Source organism: Melanotaenia boesemani, chromosome 4 (assembly GCF_017639745.1).
Source record: "Melanotaenia boesemani isolate fMelBoe1 chromosome 4, fMelBoe1.pri, whole genome shotgun sequence".
Lineage (NCBI taxonomy): Eukaryota > Metazoa > Chordata > Actinopteri > Atheriniformes > Melanotaeniidae > Melanotaenia > Melanotaenia boesemani.
In genome coordinates this window covers 38,921,293-38,940,961 of record NC_055685.1, presented here as the reverse complement: position 1 = coordinate 38,940,961, position 19,669 = coordinate 38,921,293, and the positions used below count along the sequence as shown (strand labels likewise).

General features: G+C 42.2%; 3 protein-coding genes across 7 annotated transcripts in view; 1 reads left to right on the top strand and 2 right to left on the bottom strand.

Moving 5' to 3' along the window:
• The window catches only part of wdr17 (WD repeat domain 17), a 73,946-nt gene extending 72,220 nt beyond the window's left edge, over positions 1-1,726 (bottom strand). For 3 of the 4 annotated variants that reach the window (XM_041983299.1, XM_041983300.1, XM_041983301.1), the window contains exon 1: positions 1,625-1,725. The gene's annotated coding sequence lies outside the window, so the exon portion shown is untranslated. Of the gene's footprint in view, positions 1-1,624 lie in introns of all 4 variants that reach the window. The other variant, XM_041983303.1, reaches the window with a different exon arrangement.
• Positions 1,727-4,921: 3,195 nt separating this feature from the next.
• Positions 4,922-7,306, bottom strand: LOC121638510 (high mobility group protein B2-like). 2 transcript variants are annotated; one of them, XM_041983356.1, is made up of 5 exons: positions 7,186-7,306; positions 6,246-6,401; positions 5,946-6,094; positions 5,689-5,863; positions 4,922-5,602 (listed from the first exon to the last, which is right to left on the bottom strand). In XM_041983356.1, exons 2-5 carry the CDS (start codon positions 6,390-6,392, stop codon positions 5,432-5,434), a joined length of 642 nt encoding a protein of 213 aa, XP_041839290.1. In that variant the 5' UTR covers positions 6,393-6,401; positions 7,186-7,306; the 3' UTR covers positions 4,922-5,431. The 2 variants fall into 2 exon arrangements, with proteins under 2 accessions (XP_041839290.1, XP_041839291.1); XM_041983357.1 differs by lacking the exon at positions 7,186-7,306 and adding an exon at positions 6,729-6,753.
• A 3,925-nt stretch (positions 7,307-11,231) lies between these two features.
• Positions 11,232-16,544, top strand: pmm2 (phosphomannomutase 2). Its single transcript, XM_041983355.1, has 8 exons — positions 11,232-11,513; positions 13,349-13,460; positions 13,537-13,613; positions 13,723-13,814; positions 13,912-14,011; positions 15,061-15,136; positions 15,321-15,436; positions 16,125-16,544. Exons 1-8 carry the CDS (start codon positions 11,439-11,441, stop codon positions 16,227-16,229), a joined length of 753 nt encoding a protein of 250 aa, XP_041839289.1. The 5' UTR covers positions 11,232-11,438; the 3' UTR covers positions 16,230-16,544.
• The last annotated feature ends 3,125 nt before the right edge of the window (positions 16,545-19,669 follow it).

The window sequence follows — 19,669 nt, the reverse complement described above, 5'->3', positions numbered from 1 at the left end:
CGGTTAGTTTTCAGCGAGAAATCTTATAGTTAAATGCAGTCAGCTGTGTTTTGGTTTTTTTTTGTTTTGTTTTGTTTTTGTTTTTGAGAATTCTGATTGGCCGGTAACTTTGTGAATCTATGATCCACATTAACTGCTGATAATAAAATAAAAATAAATAAATAAAAAGTTAAAGCCCTCCTGACTGACTCATAACATGACTTTAGGATCATGATCAGTAAAAGTGTGTTACTGCTCATCTATTAATAAAAATGGGTTCTATTGCTGATTATCTCTGAGAATGGCCTGTTTAGCTCGTGACCTGTAATAAAATGAAATATCTGTGGATCACCTTGAGAAACAGGCATTTTGCCATCACAGTTGGGAAAACTAGGGGCCCCTTGCTCAGGGCCCCCACATAGCTAGAAAGTAGAAACAGCCCTGGGTATCTGTATCAATGAAAAATGACCATATACGCTGTGGTCTGAGACAACCTGGACCCTGTAGAGCTGGACACCTGCAGACCTGTTAATGGTGTGGAAGAAATTTGACTTATTATGCTCTATATATAATATTATAATTACTTCCTGTACTTTATTCATTTATAAATTGTATTTATTGTTACTATATTACACTTTTTACATACGTACGTACGTTTTTACTCGTCATGCTTTTATTCACTTTTAAGGTTTCTTCTCTTCATATACATGCTCTGTTAAAAGTTGACTAGGGGGTAAGATGACCTTCATCTGGTCCTTCCTCAGACCCTCAGACTGGTTCTGGTGGAGACACGACTCTGTGGTTGCTATGACGCCAGCTCTTGGAGTTGTGGGTCCACCCAAAGTCTTCAGGAAGGAGGATCTTTCTACAAAAACGTAGAACTTTAGTTTTTCCTCTTTCCTCCCAGAGTCTCTCTCGACTTGCAGGAACCAACTTTTCCTGGAAGGCAGGTCTGAGACGTAAAACTGGATGTCGGCTTCTTCCTTCTCAGATTAAGATATAAGGATGGTTCTGTTCCATCAGGTGAGCCATCAGAACCGGAACCAACCCTCCTGGAGGGGGGGGGGCACTTCTTTATTGATGGTTTTAACCTTTCCTGGTTTGTTGTGTTTCAAGATGTCTGCCGTGACAAATCTCCACTCAAACTAAATTTGTTCCCACAACACACAAACACGCAGCGAACCGACTCCGCGAGAGGACAAGGCCCGGTTCTGAGTGGAAGTGACCTCCTGTCCTCGCGCTCAGCCCGGCGTGTCACCTGCTGTCGGTGAAATGTTGTGGGGGGGACACTCAGAGACATTACATGTGACGCGCGTGTCGGCTGCTGTCAGGTTTGCTGTCAGGAACAGATTCCCACATGCAGATTAGCACCGGAACCGGGACGTTCACGGTCCAAACACAGCAGCAGGAAAACCAAATCACTCAGACGCGCGCACGCACACATCTCGGGAACATGTACAGACCATCAACAGGTTTCAGCAGCACAAACTAATCCAACAGAAACGTTACGGAGGCACCTGCGTGATGCTGACGTGCTCGCGCGTGGCGGCGGATCGCGGCGCGCGGACACACCTGCGGTCGGTTTCTGATCCGTGGTGTTGATGCTAACCTGCAGCCAGATGGGTCTCCATTTTTTTTCTCTTACCTTCAGTCGCGAGCAGGCTCGTGCGCAGCGGACAGCTCCCAGGTGCTGAAATGTGTCCTGCTGCAGCTCACCAACGTCCGCGCGGGGCGGGGCTAAGACGGCAGCGGTGATTGGTCCAAGAGGTTGGCGCGTTCTCTTCAGCTATTGGCTGCTTGGAGCGTCAGTCGAAGATCCGGAAGTAGTGTTGTAATAAAATAAAATGAAATAAAATAAAATAAAATAAAATAAAATAAAATAAAATAAAATAAAATAAAATAAAATAAAATAAAACTATGCTTTCACTTCACTGGCCCAAAAAAGGAATGAATGAAGGAATTTGGGCACCTTTCTCTCCCAGTTTTACTAAAACCCAAAGAAACTCATGACAGTCTTTGAAGTCATGTATAAACTGATTATATTTGCTAAACATTTAATCCACAAATGCAGGATTTTTAAACACTAAACTGTTGTTTGTCATTTTAATGGTCACTTTTAAAATGGAGTAAAATCTGGGTATTTACAGTCACCTGGACTTTTAACCAGACCTCCTTGTTGTTGTTGTTTACACTTTAAATGTTAACAGAACTTTATTTTTCTTGTTCTGATGAAGCTCAGTCTGTAAATTATAGAAATAACACCTCCTGGCATGTTTCTTTTTTCTGTTTTACTTTTTTATTTTTCAGTAATTATAATTTAGATTCATAGGAAATCATGTTCAAACTGAGGAAGAGTTAAAATTAGTCTTACCGAAATATTTCACATAAAACATCCAGTTTCTGATAAATCCACGCATGTGTAGTTAAAACAAAAACGCCAGATGTTCTCATGAGATCGCGGACAGCACACTAACAACTAACATCTAACAACTACATTAATTAAATGGAATAAAATCTTTTAAAAGCAACATAATTAGAAAAAACACAAAACGTTTCTCAGTAACAAACAACAGTGCAAAAGTTTTCGGTCTGTATTTCCAGATTCCCCCATGTGGATATTTACATTACTATTATATATTTATTATCATATCCTTATATTTATATCTTTACCATAAATAGTTGTTTGGAACAACTTTACATCCTTAAGCTCCGTCCTCTTTGGTTTTTAATCTCGTTTTTAATTCTCTTGAGAATAACTTGTTTTATTTCTTAGATTTCGTTGTTTCTAAATGCTTTCGGTTCATTTTATTCACTGTGAATTTATTCTGCTGTTCAGCACTTTGGTCCAACGTGGCTGTTATGAGGTTCTTTATAAATAAAGTTGGATTGGTTTAGAGAAAATTTCTGTCATTGACACCTTATGGTGTCAATTTCCAACAAACCACTTCTGGTCTTTTTTTATTTTTTAATCCAACTCATTTATTTTACTTAATTATTTTATTTACCTTTATTCACTCATAATTTTCTGTTTATTTTACAATATTTCTTTATAATTTTTCTTTATTAATTATTTTATATTGTTAATTTAATTTTAAATTGTATATCTTCTTTTTTCCTGTATTTATTTTGTTTTTACATAATTGCAAATAAATCCAGATGTTAAGGGGTTAAGCCATCTTCAAGGAGAGTTTTCAAGGATCCTTGAAGGACTTTCCAAAACTCTTCTTTGGATGTTTCTGCCTTTTATTCTGTTCTCTGTCCAGATGATCCCCTGCTTCAGTAATGTGGAGGGCCGGGTTCCGGGAAGGTTCCTTCCCTCCACCGGACCTTTGGAGGGCCGGGTTTTGGGGAGGTTCCTTCCCTCCACCGGACCTTTGGAGGGCCGGGTTTTGGGGAGGTTCCTTCCCTCCACCGGACCTTTGGAGGGCCGGGTTTTGGGGAGGTTCCTTCCCTCCACCGGACCTTTGGAGGGCCGGGTTTTGGGGAGGTTCTGTCCCTCCACCGGACCTTTGGAGGGCCGGGTTTTGGGGAGGTTCTGTCCCTCCACCGGACCTTTGGAGGGCCGGGTTTTGGGGAGGTTCTGTCCCTCCACCGGACCTTTTGGTGCTGAGGCGGTGAAGGATCGGGGTTCCAGGGGCCGGCCATGTTGTGAGGCGGCTCTGGGACGGTGCTGATGTGGTTTTCAGATGAAAGGTGGAAGAAGACGACAGATGTGCTGCAGACTTGTAAACTGGTCCAGGTCCAGGGACTTTGGACTGATCTTTGACATGTTGGAAACTCGTTCCCACCGCTTGTAAACTAAAAATACTGACAGTGTCTCATAATTAGATGAGATTCATTTCTATCTCATCATTATGAATTTAAAACGATGAAGTTTAATCTCAGAATAATGACCGCGTCTCATAAATATGACTTTAAATCTGATGGTTCGTGTTTATTTTACCAGTAGCAGGACGGCTTCCATGTTCTCAGAACGACTCTGTGAAGACCAGAAACCCAGTTTTATAAAGTCTCTGCATTGCTTCCTGTGTGCTTCCTAAGGGATTTTATAGCGATTTCATTTGTTTTTGAGGCTCTTAAAAGTTTTTATTGTAAGTATTTGTCTTCTTTGTCATTTCTGAGCCTGCAGGTCCTCAGAAGATAATCTTTTTAGAATCATGCCGTTAGAAGCAGTTTTATTCGTCATGTTTTTATTCTTTGCTGGAAACACTTTGAGTTGCAAACCTTGTGTTTGAAACTGTAAATATTCTTGACAGCCATGTTTCCATGGAGACCAGGTCCAGATGCATCTCTCAGGTCTGCTGGATTTGTTCCTGTTTCAGCCATCTTCCACGGTGGGGTCCATTGGGAGGTGGGACAGGCTGGTGAGGACCAGCCCCATCTCCTGGACATCCATCATGACCAACACCTCCCGTACCAAACTGGAAACAACCCATCCATCTGTGATGGGAGAAGCTTCCACCAGTTTCACTCTTTAACCAACCTGTCATTTGCAGTCCCATCGATGCATCTGGGACGGCGTTCATCTGCTGCAGCTCTTCGTCCTCCACCACGCCGAGTTTCCCGCTAACAGCTCTTTGGGAATCACCTTGCAGGTAAAATACAGTTTCCTGTCTGGTCCTTACTGGTTTTCACAAGACACCAAAGACAGATCCAGTTTCAACTGGTTCTTTGCCAAGTTGCCTGTTGACAACTCCCGAGTCAGGCTTTTCCTGCCTGAAGGATTCTGAGCTCAGTTATGTCCCTCTGGAACTGGTCCAGAACCAGAACTGGAAAAGCCTTTTAGAAAACTAGTTCCCGTTTCATCGTTTACTAGAGCTGAAATAATTAAATTTGTGTAACATAAAAACAACTTTAGATGGAGATGTGCCGTTTTACATCACACACACACACACACACACACACACACGTCACTGGCCAAATATTCACAAGTCGGTACAGATAATATACAAAAAACTTTTATTTAAAAAAAAAAAACAAACAAAAAAAAAAAAAACAAAGAAAATCTACAAGTTTTCAAGTTCCACATTAAAAATGTCTGCCAACATTTTATTCCAACTACAGATAAATCTTGTAGTAAAATGACAGTGAAGAAACGGCACCACTACAACAGCAACAGAAGCAGTGCTTTCAGAAACGATAAGAAAAGACTTGATCCCGCCGTCGCGCAGGAGCTTCAGTCCATTTCATCTGCCTTTAAATAGCAACATGGATCTATGGAAACAAACCCGGGCTCAAACACAACAGAAGCAACCTAAGATAAAACTAAATCCCTGAACTGGAGGGGGTTTGGATAGAGGGGTACAGGTCCGGCAGACCAACAGGGACAGCAGACTTTAGAGCTGCAACCATCCACTCGAAGAAAAAAACAAAAAAACAAAAAACAAAAACAAAACAGTAATTAAGCTGAACAATGCATCACAAACTTCACATCCTTTATCATAGAAACTGCTTAGTCATCATCCTCATCCTCATCGTCGTCATCCTCCTCATCGTCATCCTCCTCATCGTCGTCATCATCATCAACTGGCTCGGCCTTCTTTGCGGAGGGCCTGCCGGGACCACTCTTCTTCCCGGCGTCGCTCTTTCCTGAACCTCCCTTGGCTCTGTAGGCAGCGACGTCCTGAACAAGAAAACATCTAAATATTCTGCTGCTCCTCCTCATCATCATAATCATCATCATCATGACAGTAAGCAACGCGCAGATACCTTCTCGTATTTCTCCTTCAGTTTGGCGGCCTTGGCCTCGTACGGAGCCTTGTCCTTGGAGCTCTGCGTGGCCCACAGCTCACCCAGCTTCTTGGCGATGTCACCGATGGAGATGCCGGGGTTCTCCTCCTTGATGCGGGGGCGGTGGTCTGAGCAGAAGACGAAGAACGCAGATCTGGAGAAGACAAACATTAAATAAAAATTTAACCAAAAAAAGGGCTTACAACAAAAACAGTGCAAACATTTTTCCAACTTACGGTGGCCTTTTGGGGGCGTTGGGGTCCTTCTTCTTCTTGCCCTTCTTGGCACCTTTAGGTGGGACGTACGACTTCATCTCTCGGTCGTATCGGACCTTGTCATTCTTGGCCATCTCATCAAACTTAACCTTTTCCTTAGCAGACATGGTCTTAAAGGAGGAAAAAAAAAAAGCTATAATGCTAAAACTGCCAAAATGACTATAATTACAAAAACCCTTAAAGTTAAAACCACTCTTCCCCCACACACTTTAATTTGTTAATACAGACATTAAATGGGGGGATTTGTGGAGTGAGACCCACCTTCCATCTCTCGGAGCATTTCTTAGAGAACTCCGCGAAGTTGACGCTGGTCCCAGGGTGCTTCTTCTTGTGCTCCTCGCGGCAGGTCGCCACAAAGAAGGCATAAGCTGAGGTCTTCCCTCTGGGCTTATTGGGGTCTTTTGTCATGGCTGCAATCTAAAGATACAATGGCCAAATAAATTTTAGCAAGTTTACATTTAACTCCAGCAAACTCAGGTACTCACTACAAATCTACCAAAACGAAAACTTTGAAATAAAACAGCATGAAGCTAACAAATATAGGCCGTCGTGTCGCGCTAATGTGGCACAAACAGGGCAAGTAGACGCCCCGGAGTGTTTTCAGACTCTAATCGGATTTCTGCCTCTCTGGGACAAAAAGACACGACTCCATTTTGTACCTTCCCGCCTAAACCAACTGCGCCAAAAACTTCCCCAACAAAGTATCTCAAAACAAAACGCTTCTGTTTCCACACAACCGCTGACCCCGTTCCGACTTCAGCTCCACCGCAGCCAGTACCGAGCGTGGGTCGGAACGAAACCCCGACTTCATTCAAACTTTACAAGCGCGAGCTTCCGCTGTGTAGCCGCCAAGCTACTAGACCAAATGGCGTTTCAGCTGCATGTTGCGCACTCACTTGCCACACACAAACAGGCCACAAAGCCCGTTTAACCGCACCGGAAGACTACAAGCTATACATTATTTCATGCTGTTATTTATGTTAATAAGAACAGTTCTCTTCTCGGAGATAATTTCGCAAACGCTGTGATTTAACACAACCGCTGAAAACCACTTAAAAGTTCCCTAAAAGCGATATAGCTTATTTAAAAACGAAACTTGCGTATTGGCACGCAGTAAGAGATTTAACAAATCAACAGCAACAGTTTTGAGCGACGAAAAGGACAAATATGCATTTTCTAAGAGGAAACATCGACAGCTTACCTGTTCTCAGCAACACAAGCTGTAAACGAGTGAATGAGGAAGAACGCGCAACTGTTTTGTCAGCGTCTGCGAGGCTGACCTAACTTGATTCGCAACTCCTCCCTGCCCTCACCGGATTGGTTGAAATCAAGCATTTAAATTTAAACACAGGACTTGACATAGATTATTCATTATGATTGGCTGTCGTTAGTGCGTTTGAACTCCTAAGTTTGTGTGCGTCTGCTGCACGCTGATTGGTTGCGCTGGACTTTTAAACCAATGGCGCGAAAAGAGTCCATTGTTTGCCGCAGTCAAAATATGGTCATCCGTGTCTGTGCAGAAAGAGGTCCGACCAGTTCAGTTTAACCGTTTGTTTTCCGACAGCGGCAAAACAGTCGTAAACCCGCACTGTGACGAGCGGAATAAGGCTTTTTGTTTGGAGAAAGTAAAAAAATGAAAACGCTTATTAGAGCAGAGGTCACTGCTTCATAAGAAAAATCAATACATAACATAAAATCTACACTTCCGGGTGTAGCTCCTTCAGCGCTTTTAAAAAACAGTCTATGGCGGTCGTTTTTATAAGTGCAAAATCACATAACTTAATATAAACGTTTGCCACTTGTATTTTAATAGACTATAAATCATATATTGGTTACATTAGGCTATCTTAGTAGATAAATAGTGGCACATTTTTGTTTACACAAAGCAATGATGCCATAAAAGAGCGAGGTATCTATATTTTTGTCCCCCTTTACAGAAAGGGAAATATTTGGACATTTCTTCATCAGTTAATAGCAAAGGATTTCATGTACAATATATTCAGCTACTACAAAGCAATGGGTACATCTTAGAAAACTTATCTTGTGTGCAAATCAGTAATCTGGTGTCCGTGACCAAAGCTGTCAATATTTTCCCATGTGATAATTTATGGTAAGCAGTTTTAGTGGGGCGAGGATGATCGGGTAAATGAAGATGATGTAGTCAAAAAAGAAAAATCTCAGCACAGCTTTCTCCCTTTTGTTGGAACAAATAATTTCTTGCTAATCTATCACTAATTAACCGCTGTGAATGCATCCCCAACTTGGTTTACATCGCCAAAGAGAAAATAAGACTTTTATTGTTTTATTTTTTTATCATTTGTGCTGATATTTAGTGTTTAGCATGCAGGTGAAGTTATTCTTTGTGGCTGGTAGCAGTACAGGAAACAGTGCACAGAGAAAGGTTTCTTCTAAATATTCAATGAGTTCAGCCTTATAGTATGTACTAAAGCGGTTTCATGGGGCTGGTGAAGCCTTTCTCCTAGTTTTTGCAACCATTTTCACATCTGAACCAGCTTTGGCGCCATGTGGAAATAGCCTGAAAACAGGGAATTTACTTAAAGCACACCCTAAAATCTCTCCAAAATACATAGATAAAGCCTCTGGTGACCATCACAGGCCACCAACCAGAAGCTGATTATGTGTAGAGAGATCAAAAGCTCCTGTGTGCAGCTAGAACTTCATATACCAGGACAGCTGTGAATGCAAATATGTGCTCCTAAGAACAGTAGGTCCATATAAAATTCTGTTTGTTTGAAGCTTTTTTTCTAGTTATGAACATCTATCTGTCCCTACATCTAAACCCTTATTCAGAACCCATAATGCGGTGTCAGGATCCATATGATGCTTTCGATTTCTACTCATAAGTTGAATTTTCCGAGTTCCCAATCAGAAATGCAACAAGAAAGCCCCCTGAAGTCGGATATCTGACTCGGAAAGTCGGGGAGAACTCATTAGCTCCGACTTCACCCATTAAAGATGGCTGCTAATTCCCAGATCTATCTTCTGACCTCCGAGTCAAATCAAATGCACCAATATACTATCCAGATCTTCGGCGGTACAAAGAGAAATTTACTTCTGATATTCAGAGAAACTTGTCACATATAAATAGACAAATATTAGTTAAGTTTACAGTGTGAGAAGCGGACATCAGGACACCAGTAACCATCTGGTGTCCTGAGTGGGTTTACAGCTGTTCTGAAGGATCAGCTCCACCAGAGAACATGCTCATACCAGGTCTGAATGATTGCTGACAGGGGAGGAAGTTTGATGAACAAACATTTAAGGTGGATGGAGTAAAGAGAAAACTTAAATACAAACTTGACCTACAACCAAAATCCATGCCATATTTCCATCCGTATTTAACTCTTGTTAAGAGAAAATCAAAATCAAGAGAAGAGAAATCAAATTAGAAATACTTTATCTCCTCAGTGAAATGATCAATGTCATTACAGAGTAAGTAATTAATGGAGAGTCCCAGTCTTGTTCTAGACAGTGATGGCTACTGGCAGGAATGACCTACTTTTCTGTGTTACAGCAGACCTGAAGAAGCCTCTGACTGAACACACTCATTGTTATTTCACTGTGTTGTGTAAAGCAGCGTTTTTCAATCCAGCTCCTCAGGACTCTCTACTCTGGATTTTTTAGAGGAAACCCTACTTTAAAACACCTGAATGAAGTAAATGGCTCATTAACAGGCTTGAAAGGAGATCGGCCTACTGGGATAGACTGCATCTATCTATGGTCTGACTCCATGGTCAGGCGAGAACTTTGTGAGTTGTTGGGGTGGACTGTAAAAGCAGCGTAGCTAAGTTGTCGGGGTGGACTGTAAAAGCAGCGTAGCTAAGTTGTCGGGGTGGACTGTAAAAGCAGCGTAGCTAAGTTGTCGGGGTGGACTGTAAAAGCAGCGTAGCTAAGTTGGACAAGTTCACTGACATGACGATGACAAGGATAGAAGATCTTGCAGTATTTGTCTTTGTCACTGATCGAGAAGATCGAACCGGCAACCCTCAGACTACAAGACGACCACTCTACCCACGGATCCACGCCGCCCCCGTTAAAGGTAGGAACGCACCAATAAGTGATTGTATTGTGGGTCTTTGAATGAAGCAAATCCAGATTTTAGAGGATTGTGAAATTATTGTCAATGTGTTGCATTGACATAACCTACAGTTATGCTTCATATTTATTTAAGTATAATAACACGTAGGCTGCGATACATTTTGAGTTGCTTTGCTGAAGCAGCCTGTCCATGTTTAGTAAAGATTAACCTAATTACAATATTAAATACCAAAGCTGATTGAAATCATTTTGTTGTGAAGGTTACCTGTTCAATGGGTAAATTAATAAGTAACAAGGCAACTATCAGTTTTTACTGGTCAATTGAGCAACATCACCTGTAACTACTACACTGCAAGACAAAGATTTCCCCTTCCACTACATCTGCCACATACTGGGCTGCATTGGAAAGTTACATCCACGAGTCATCTCAAAAAAATCATTTTGACTCTACAAATAATGATCAATCCTCTGTGGTCATCAGCAGATAAACTGAAATGAAAAGGAAAGAGTAATACTTCCAGGGAGTCATATAATAGGTAATATATAATATAATAGACAAATGTGGGCCAAATCTGGGTTAAATTTGGCACTCGTGACTCATTTGTGGCACTGGTGTGTTACATGGGCCAGATGTTGCCAAAATATGATAATCCAGTCTGATTTAGGTCACAGTGGCCATTAAAGGGCCGGGTAAGCTCAAAGAAAATGCAGCTTTGTACTATATGTGGTGGACATAAGGCTGAGTTTAGAAGATTTTGAATTTTGCCACAATCAGGCCAAGATTTGTTTGGTACCTGTTGCATAGTTTAGTCATATTCAACCACTCTTAGGAAAGAATGGCTAGTGTCCAGTAACTGGGACTCTAAAGACAGTGATTCTGAAACCAAGATACCTCCTGAACTGGAGGAAACGGATGACTGAAAAGGGGGGGAAACTGAGAGACAGTGGAATTAAATTATCTGTAAACCGATTTGTTAGGAATTCTTACCTAATGGTGGGATACAGACCAACTGTAGGCCGCTCAGAGAGCAGTCCCATGACCCTCTTACATGCTCCATCTGTAAACAGCTTTAAATAGAGTCCCAAAGTTCCATTCACTCTCATGTGACACAGCTTTGCACGCGGAGGAGGGTCAGTTTAATTTGACTTCGCCCTCCGGACCAGCAGGTGGCGACATGCGCCTCGTTTCTCTTGTCTGGTGGAGACAGAAAGAACGAAGCTGCTCTCTCGGGCTGGAGTTGTAGTTCTGAACAGTTCTGCCGCTGTACTGGACCGAGGTGAGGAAAAGTACCGCGAGCGAACCGGAAAACGCAGCGGTTACACACCGACCACGGAAGAGGAGTGTGTCCACAACAAGGAGCATTTCTCCCATTTTTGTGACAGCTGAGAAACGAGATGAGTGAAGCTGCTGTGGACACGAGCACGCTCTGCCTCTTTGATGTCGATGGCACGCTCACGGCCGCGAGACAGGTAATGAATGTATGCTTGTGTGTGTAAAATTAATTCCAAGACTAAACTTCATTCATGCAAACATATGACTGCATTTTCTGATGGAGCAACTTCCGACTCCACGTAGGCGTTGTAGTACTCATCCGGAACAATAATATCCTCCGTTTGGGGGGGGGGGGGTTCCATCTTCAAGATTAACCATTACGGTCATACTGTCACTAGTGGAATGATTAGAAATATAATATTGATCATTTATAGACTATTTATCACTCTGGAATAATTAGTCATTTTGTTAACGTAGCTTAGACCATAAAAATGTCATGGTCTGATTCTGACAGGAAGTGCTTGACGGAAGAAAAAGAACGGAAACACTTGTAGTTTATAAAGATTTACATTATTTTAGCTGAAATATTTATTCTTAATAACAACAACTGTTTGATTAGATCGTTTATATTGGGCTTAATGTTTCATTTAAAGCGTAAAAACCTAACTTCCGCTGCCAGAAATCAAACAGTTGACTCAAACTACGCTGATGCTAATAACGTTTCCCTTCCAATCTCGCTAGCATCACCTGCCCCGCCTGTAAATCCTGTCCGACTGGAAGAACTGTAGTTAATTATTGTGCATTGTCCTTTAAAATAAATACATGACACTAAACTGCAGTTATCGCTGCGCCTGAAGCCGCTGGAGCCTCTTGCAGATGGAAACGTGTTTATGTCTGGAAGAATTTTGGCCACTGATGGATACCGTACATTAACAACTGTACATAGTATTTGTAGTAATTTCCATTCCTATTTTTATTACAAGAAATCAGTCATTCTTATACACTGTGCTTTTAACATTGAAGACAAGCATCTTTTATCTTTTCAGTATCCTTCTTCATTTGTGAGGTTTTACATATTAGGATATTAAATAAATGAATACATAGAATCGATTAATATTAATAATGATTATAATTTATTTATTATTAGGTTGCTTGGTTTTTACCATTTTTCTAAATTATTTATTCATTCGTTATCTGTACTGCTTTGTTCGTTGCGGGAGCCTAACCCAGCATTTAGCAGGTGAGAGGCGGGTACACCTGGACAGGTAACCAGTCCATCGCAGGGCCAAAACAGAGAGACAATCACTCACACTCACTCCTAGGGAGAATTTAGAGTGACCAGTTAACCTAACATGCATGTCTTTGGATGGTGGGAGGAAACCGGAGAACCCGGAGGGAACCCACACATACATGGGGAGAACATGCAGACTCCACACAGGAAGGCCGCGCCCCTCTTTTTTTGAAAGATGTTGGTTGTTCCCTGTCAGCTGAGTCGGAACAAGTCAAAACAAAAAAGAAAACATACTGTTAGACCAAGGAAGATGTCAACGCATCAGGAGACTCAAAGCAACATGACTGAAACTTTAAAATGTCCTGCAAAGAAATGAAGAATAAATGGAGAGAAAGAGGAGTCGTGTTTGTGAGGGAACTGAAGGAAATGGGATTTCCGTCCAGTAAAGCCGAACGTAATCCACCGCAGCTCAGCTGACTGAAGACAAGCAGTCCTGGACTGTGGATGATTGCATCGCCCACTAGTGTGTGCCATCTGAGAAGTGTGTCCTGTCATTGTTTGCATAATGATTGTGCAAGGACACGAGGACATTGTGACCAGTGGAGGTCACAATGTTTAGATGGAGGTTTAATAAGAGTGTGTTCTTGTGCAACAGACATAATGTGTAACTTAACGTTCAGCCACTGCACAGCGAATTCAGAGAAACTGGTTTTCATGTCCATTGTTTAATGTTTTCCCTCCTGTGAAGCATATGGTGACGTCTGCAAATAAACTAGACTCACGGTGTGTGTGTGTTTTCAGTGTGTGACTCCAGACATGGCACAGTTCCTGGACAAGTTGAGGACTCGAGTTCGAGTCGGAGTTGTCGGAGGTTCAGACCTCAGTAAGATCAAGGAGCAGCTGGGAGATGACGGTGAGCCAGCGGAGCAGTAAGACGCCCGTGTGGTGTCAGGATGAGCGTCTCAGTGTTTCTGCTGGTTTGTGTGCAGTGATCCAGAAAGTGGACTACGTGTTTGCTGAGAACGGACTGGTGGCCTATAAGAACGGACAGCTGCACTCGGTTCAGGTGTGTCCAAGCTTTTCTTTACCTGTCAGACTATTTTCCTACCCGATGTGTGGTCCGTAGCTCGTGTGAAAGGCCACAGGAAGTTGACCTGTCTGCTCGCTGCTGTCAGTCCATCCAGGCCCACATGGGAGAAGAGCTGCTGCAGGATTTCATCAACTTCTGTCTCAACTACATGGCCAAGATCAAACTCCCCAAGAAGAGGTGAGTTGTTGACTAGAGGTGAGGAGGTGAGCTGGGACGCTGAAAACAGACTTAAAAAGAAATGATCTCAGTTATCTGGAGGCGTGTCATTTCTCAGGGGGACGTTTGTGGAGTTTCGTAACGGCATGTTGAACATCTCACCTATTGGACGCAGCTGCACACAAGAAGAAAGGAAGGAGTTCTACGAGCTGGATCAGGTGGGTCCCACTCGTCGAACTTCCAGCTGCAGATAAATAGTTAAAAAGTTAAATTGCAACAAAAAGGTGAGAACCAGTCAGTCAGACTTTATACAGCACTTTTCATACTGTTTCATAACACAGAAATCCTCTGATCTGAGTCCTCAGTATAAAACTAAACTCAGTTAGGAAAAACTAGAGATGAGGTAAATAAAGTAAAAATTAAAACATAAAATCAGAGATGGCATGTTTTTTTGTAGATTCCTCAGTGCTTACAGCAGGCTGCAGAAGGAGCATTAAAAAGTACATAAAACAAGGTAAAAGTTTATTTATACGGTGCATTTTTTATACAAAAAAGCAGTTAAATGTGCTTCACATAATAACATGTATACAGAGAAATGGAGACAATTAAAATCATGTTAAGGCATAATTAACAGGGTGTGAAAAATCAAGATAAACTATAAAATCATGTGAAAAATCTAAATTAAAACGATAAAAGAGCAAAAAGCCTTGCAGACGAGGTAAAAGCGTCTGTGGTGAAAGTTTAATCTGGCAGCTAAAATATCAATTCAAATGATATGAAAAAGAGAGAACCTACAATAAAATAAAATCATAAAATATAAGACAAAAATAAATAAAAATGAGTCATTTTAAAATATCATTTGTATTAATAACAAATTAAATAAAAAGGAAATAAAATCCAGGTAAAAAAGAGGAGCTTTAGACTGGTTTGGGAGACATGTATGGGGTATTTTCCTGTCTTTAATTAACAGCGTAATTGTTTGCTTCGAGAGCAAAATTTCTGGTTTTCACGCTCAAATATCATCGTTCTCTTTCTCAAAACTCTGCTCTCACACTCAGAAAGTCTCTCTTGCTTTCAAATATATCGTCCTTCCTTTCAAGAGAGAGCTAGATGATATTTGAGCGTGAAAACCAGAAGTCTTGCTCTCAAAGCAAACAATTACGCTGTTGATTAAAGACAGGAAAATACCCCCATAGACCAGAACAGTTCTGCTGCCTTCAGGAGGATTTTCTGCATCAGCTGAGATTTCCTGGTTTTCTGTTTTCAGAGAGAAAAAATCAGAGAAAAGTTTGTTTCTGTGCTGAAGGAGGAATTCAGAGGGAAAGGATTGTCTTTTTCAATAGGTGAGTCGCTGCATTCATGATCTCTTCTTGGATGAATAAACTTTGTAAATAATGTCTGGGATGAGGCAGGGCGGTTTGTAAAGTGTGACCGGAGCCTGGAGGCTCAGGGAGGACCTGGCATGACGATCAGGAACGCCCGTCAAACTGAGGGTTTCAGTCCTGCTGTTTCTTTGTTGGTCTGCAGGAGGCCAGATCAGCTTCGACGTCTTCCCCAACGGCTGGGACAAGAGGTACTGTCTGGCCATCGTAGAGAAGGACCACTACTCCACCATCCACTTCTTTGGAGACAAAACCAAACCTGTGAGTATGCTAACGATCGGATGCTAATCGCCGCATGTGACCTCCAGCTGTGCTGGAATACCAATAGAAGGAAACCACCAGTCAGGAGGAAATTAGGAATCATTGGCAGACTTTTGTCCGTCTGCTGTTTGTTTGTATTTGTAATGACATATTTTTCATTTTATTTATTCTTTGTTACTTGATTAATTATATCTAAATGATCTGATACATATTTATAATAAAAATAAAAACATTTGTAAATGTAAAATTTAAAAATCAGTTATTTGTAGTTTAAGACTGATTTTTAAATAAAGAAATATTTTACATAATTATTTTTTAAAAAGTTTATAAAATTAGAATATTAATGAAGGTTCTTGTTTCTCGTGTCGGTGGAGCAAAGCGAATGAGACCGGATCGGTCCTGGTCAGAACATTTCTCCTGAAAGCATCTCGGTGGGAACGTTTCTACCGTCTGACTTCTACCACCGGGTTCTGGTAGCGTGAGCTTCCTGGGCCTCCTGCTGGACCAGAAACCCGTCTGCTGCAGATGGAGGTGGAGCAGCGGGTGGTGGGACGTCCAGACCTGATGAGTTCCACTCGCTGCCTGAGTCTGATGGCGATCATGGAGATCCAGAACTCCATGAAAGATAAAACGTCTGTTTTCTTTGGAAGTTGAGCTCATCTCAGTGTTTGTGCTTCTGGTGTTTCAGGGAGGAAACGACTACGAGATCTACAGCGACCCGCGGACCGTCGGCCATGAGGTGACGTGTCCTGAGGACACCCAGCGGCTCTGCCAGCAGCTCTTCTTCTCCTGAAGCTGCTTTTCTGGGACTGATGGGAGGCGTCTGCTCTGGAGGAGCGCAGAGCGTCATGATGAAGGAGAGCGAAGAGCTGCAGGAGAACGTCTCATTCATGTGGGTTTTTGTGTTTCTGATTGTTGGGATCTGTTCATGTTCTGAAATGTCTCTGTCCGTCCTGCTGAGTTCATCTGTCTTTAAATGACTCGGACGGCGGCTCACATCTTCCTCTGCTTGAGCGATGGAGACTTTTTCATCTTTTTCTCCTCTGACCGGTCGCTATCCGGTCTGACCAACCAGGGACCATGAATCCACGCCACACGTGACATGAGGAGTGTGATGGATAATGAAGAACCTGAACATGAGCTCGTTATTTTGTGCTGGAGGAAGCTGGTGAAGGTGATGATGATCCTGGCTGATCATGTTACAAAGTGAAAATTTCTACTGTAGAAGATGTGAACTGTAGGAAATAAAGGGATCAATGCTGCGTTCTTTCTTATCATGGTGGGACTGTGAAGCTCATCGACTCTCGTCTGGATGTTTGAGTTCTCTGGAAAAACACTTTATTAAACAATCCTAGGACCCCTTTATTAAAGCTGGAGTTCAAACTGAGCTTCAGTTTAATTTGAGGAGGGATTAATAGATTTTTCCAGCCTAATTCTCTCCATCTGGAGCTTGTAGAGCTGTTGTAGGAGATAAGTCAGAGGAGATACTGGGTGGAGATGATAGAAACCAGCACTGGTTCCAACCAAGGCCTGCAGAATATCTCTGAACACACAACACGTCCAGCCTGGAAGCAGATGGATTACAGCAGCAGAAGACACACCGGGTGCCTCCTGTCAGCTAAGAACAGGAAGCTGAGGCTACAATTCACACACACTCACCAACACTGGACAATAGAAGATGGAGAAACGTTGCTGGTCTGATGAATGAATTTATTGTCATTGGACAACAAATAGATCAGTAATCATTGGCAGTGAAATTCTTAGATCCCAGGTTCTCCTAACAAAGCTAAAAAGAATATAAACCACATGAAAATAGTCAAACACAAAAAGCTAGAATACTAAAATAAGTTGTACAGTAAAATAAATAATAAGATGTTATTTAAAGGTGCTGTTGCTGCTGACAGCATTTAGAAGTCTTATGTCCTGCGGTATGAAGCCGTCCCTGAGCTGGTGGGACGGGCTTGAATGCTGCCAAACCGTCAGCCAGACGGTAGCAGATGAAACAGTGACTGGGGTGGCTGGGGGCCTTCCTCCTACACCGCTGGGTGTAGAGGTCCTCCATGGAAGGCAGGACCGTCCCAGTGATGTACTGAGCAACTTTCACCACCCTGTCAAGAAGTTCAGGATCCAGTCAGAGGGCGCTGTTGAGCCGAGGTCTCTGAGCTTGGTGACAAGTTTGGAGGACACAGTGGTGTTAAAGGCTGAGCTGCAGTCAGTAAACAGCATTCTGTCCATCTGGTCCAGATGGGAAAGGGCAGTGTGGAGGGTGAAGGCGATGGCATCTTCAGTTGACCTTGTTGGGCCTGTAGGCAAACTGAAGAGGGTCTAATGAGTCCGGGACGGAGGAAGCGATGAATGATTTACTAATCAGACTAACCGCTCAAAGCGCTTCATGATGGTGGAAGTGAGGGCTGCTGGGCGGTAGTCATTCAGGAAAGGATTTTGGTTCTCTTGGGGACAGGGACAATGATGGTCTTCTTGAAGCATGTGGGGACTACAGACTGGAGCAGTGACATATTGAAAATGTCTGAAAAGATTGTGTCTCTACTGAAAAGATGAGTCTCCATTTCAGCTCCACATTCAGATGCTCGGCTCAGAATCTGCTGGAAACATCATGAAAACATGGACCCATCCTGCCTTGGATCAACGCTTCAGGCTGCTGCTGGTGTGATGGTGGGGGGAGATTTTCTTGGTCCATTTTGGGCCCCTTAGTACCAACGTGTCCTGGTTTAACCAGCACAGCCTACCTGAGTATTGTTGCTGACCATGTCCATCCCTTTATGACCACAGTGGAGCATCTTCTGATGCTACTTCCAGCAGGATAATGCACCATGTCACAAAGCTCAGATCATCTCCACCTGCTTTCTAGAACATGACGATGAGTTCACTGGACTCCAACGGCCTCCACAGCCACCAGATCTCAGTCCAGTAGAGCAGCTTTGGGATGTGGTGGAACGAGAGATTCTCATCATGGATGCAGCCGACAAACCTGCAGCAACTGTGTGATGCTGTCATGTTAATATGGAGAAAACCTCTGAGGAAGGTTTCCACCACCTGCTTCATCTATCACACCAGGGTTAAAAAGGTCTGGCTCAGTGGAACTAGTTAGGAGGTTTATCTGTAGGTTTTTAATCAATTAAGAATAAAAATGTATTAATTCAGGTCCACAAACTGCAGTTTGTTTGCTTAAGAAACAATGATTAAATCCTGGTTTCATCATCTGTATAAACCTCTCATCATGACTCTGACTAGCTGCTGCAGGAACCTGCTTGATATTTAACAGAAATAGTTTATTTTCTTTGTAAAATATAAAGCTGACTAAACTTTCCTTACGCGTTGCTTTTATACGTCTAGTTTATGGTGTTCACGCTGACTTCAAAACCAGTAAACCAGTCTGAGGACTAAACGAAGATCCTCTCATGCATGATTTAAAAATTCACATTCATTTTGCTTTTATAGACATACAGTCATGCTTTTATTTATTAATATTATTTAGCTTTTTATTCTTTAGCTATTCTGTAAAAAACGTTTATAAAATACTGTCATATGTATTTTATTCAAACAGCGGCATTATTTTCCATTTCTGTTCATCACTGAGGCAAACACAGTAATTACAAAGTTCTGTAAATATATGTTTTATATTAATTTATTCTACAGTGAGTGGGGGTGTACTGTTAGACTATTGTCCAATGAAGTGGCTCCACATCCGTGCATATAATAAGGTGTCCTTTGTAGTGGAGATGATGCACCAAGGCTTGCAGAACGTGTGCAGCTGGTTGCTGTGGTTCAAGCATGGCCGCTTCCAGCGACTGTCAGAAAAGAAGAGCTGCCATCACTTCCCTTTAACAGTGTATTTATTGATCATTTACATCAGTGGATACATGACACACACACACTCTCACTCACACACCTACTGTACAAACACCACAGGTTACAAGGTACAAAGCACAAGTTAGGAGGAAGAGGAGGCTGAGAACTGGGTGGGGAACTTCGTTTACATCCTGACGGGGAGCAGAAGTGTGTGTTGCTTTAAAAGCACCCGTCCTGCTGCTGCTCGTCCCGGAGGAACGTCTGAAACGTTGCAGGTGTGTGAGAGAAAATCTGGTTTTACGAATGTTTTGTTTGCTTCTTTTTAAATGTTCTGCACAAATTAAATAGATTTTAACTAGAAACTATAAGATTAGTCAGTTTAAAAGTTTTGTGCAGAATTCTGATGTTCGTGCGTTTAATAAA

What these genes read in the sequence shown, in the direction of transcription:
- LOC121638510 (XM_041983356.1), bottom strand. Translation starts at nt 6,392, where the DNA reads ATGACAAAAGACCCCAATAAGCCCAGAGGGAAGACCTCAGCTTATGCC. An exon ending in AACGCCCCCAAAAGGCCACC is followed by an intron (nt 5,864 to 5,945) that starts GTAAGTTGGAAA and finishes TGTCTTCTCCAG; the next exon opens with ATCTGCGTTCTTCGTCTTCT. An exon ending in TGAAGGAGAAATACGAGAAG is followed by an intron (nt 5,603 to 5,688) that starts GTATCTGCGCGT and finishes TTTCTTGTTCAG; the next exon opens with GACGTCGCTGCCTACAGAGC.
- pmm2 (XM_041983355.1), top strand. Translation starts at nt 11,439, where the DNA reads ATGAGTGAAGCTGCTGTGGACACGAGCACGCTCTGCCTCTTTGATGTC. An exon ending in AGTTCTACGAGCTGGATCAG is followed by an intron (nt 14,012 to 15,060) that starts GTGGGTCCCACT and finishes TTCTGTTTTCAG; the next exon opens with AGAGAAAAAATCAGAGAAAA. An exon ending in AGGATTGTCTTTTTCAATAG is followed by an intron (nt 15,137 to 15,320) that starts GTGAGTCGCTGC and finishes GTTGGTCTGCAG; the next exon opens with GAGGCCAGATCAGCTTCGAC.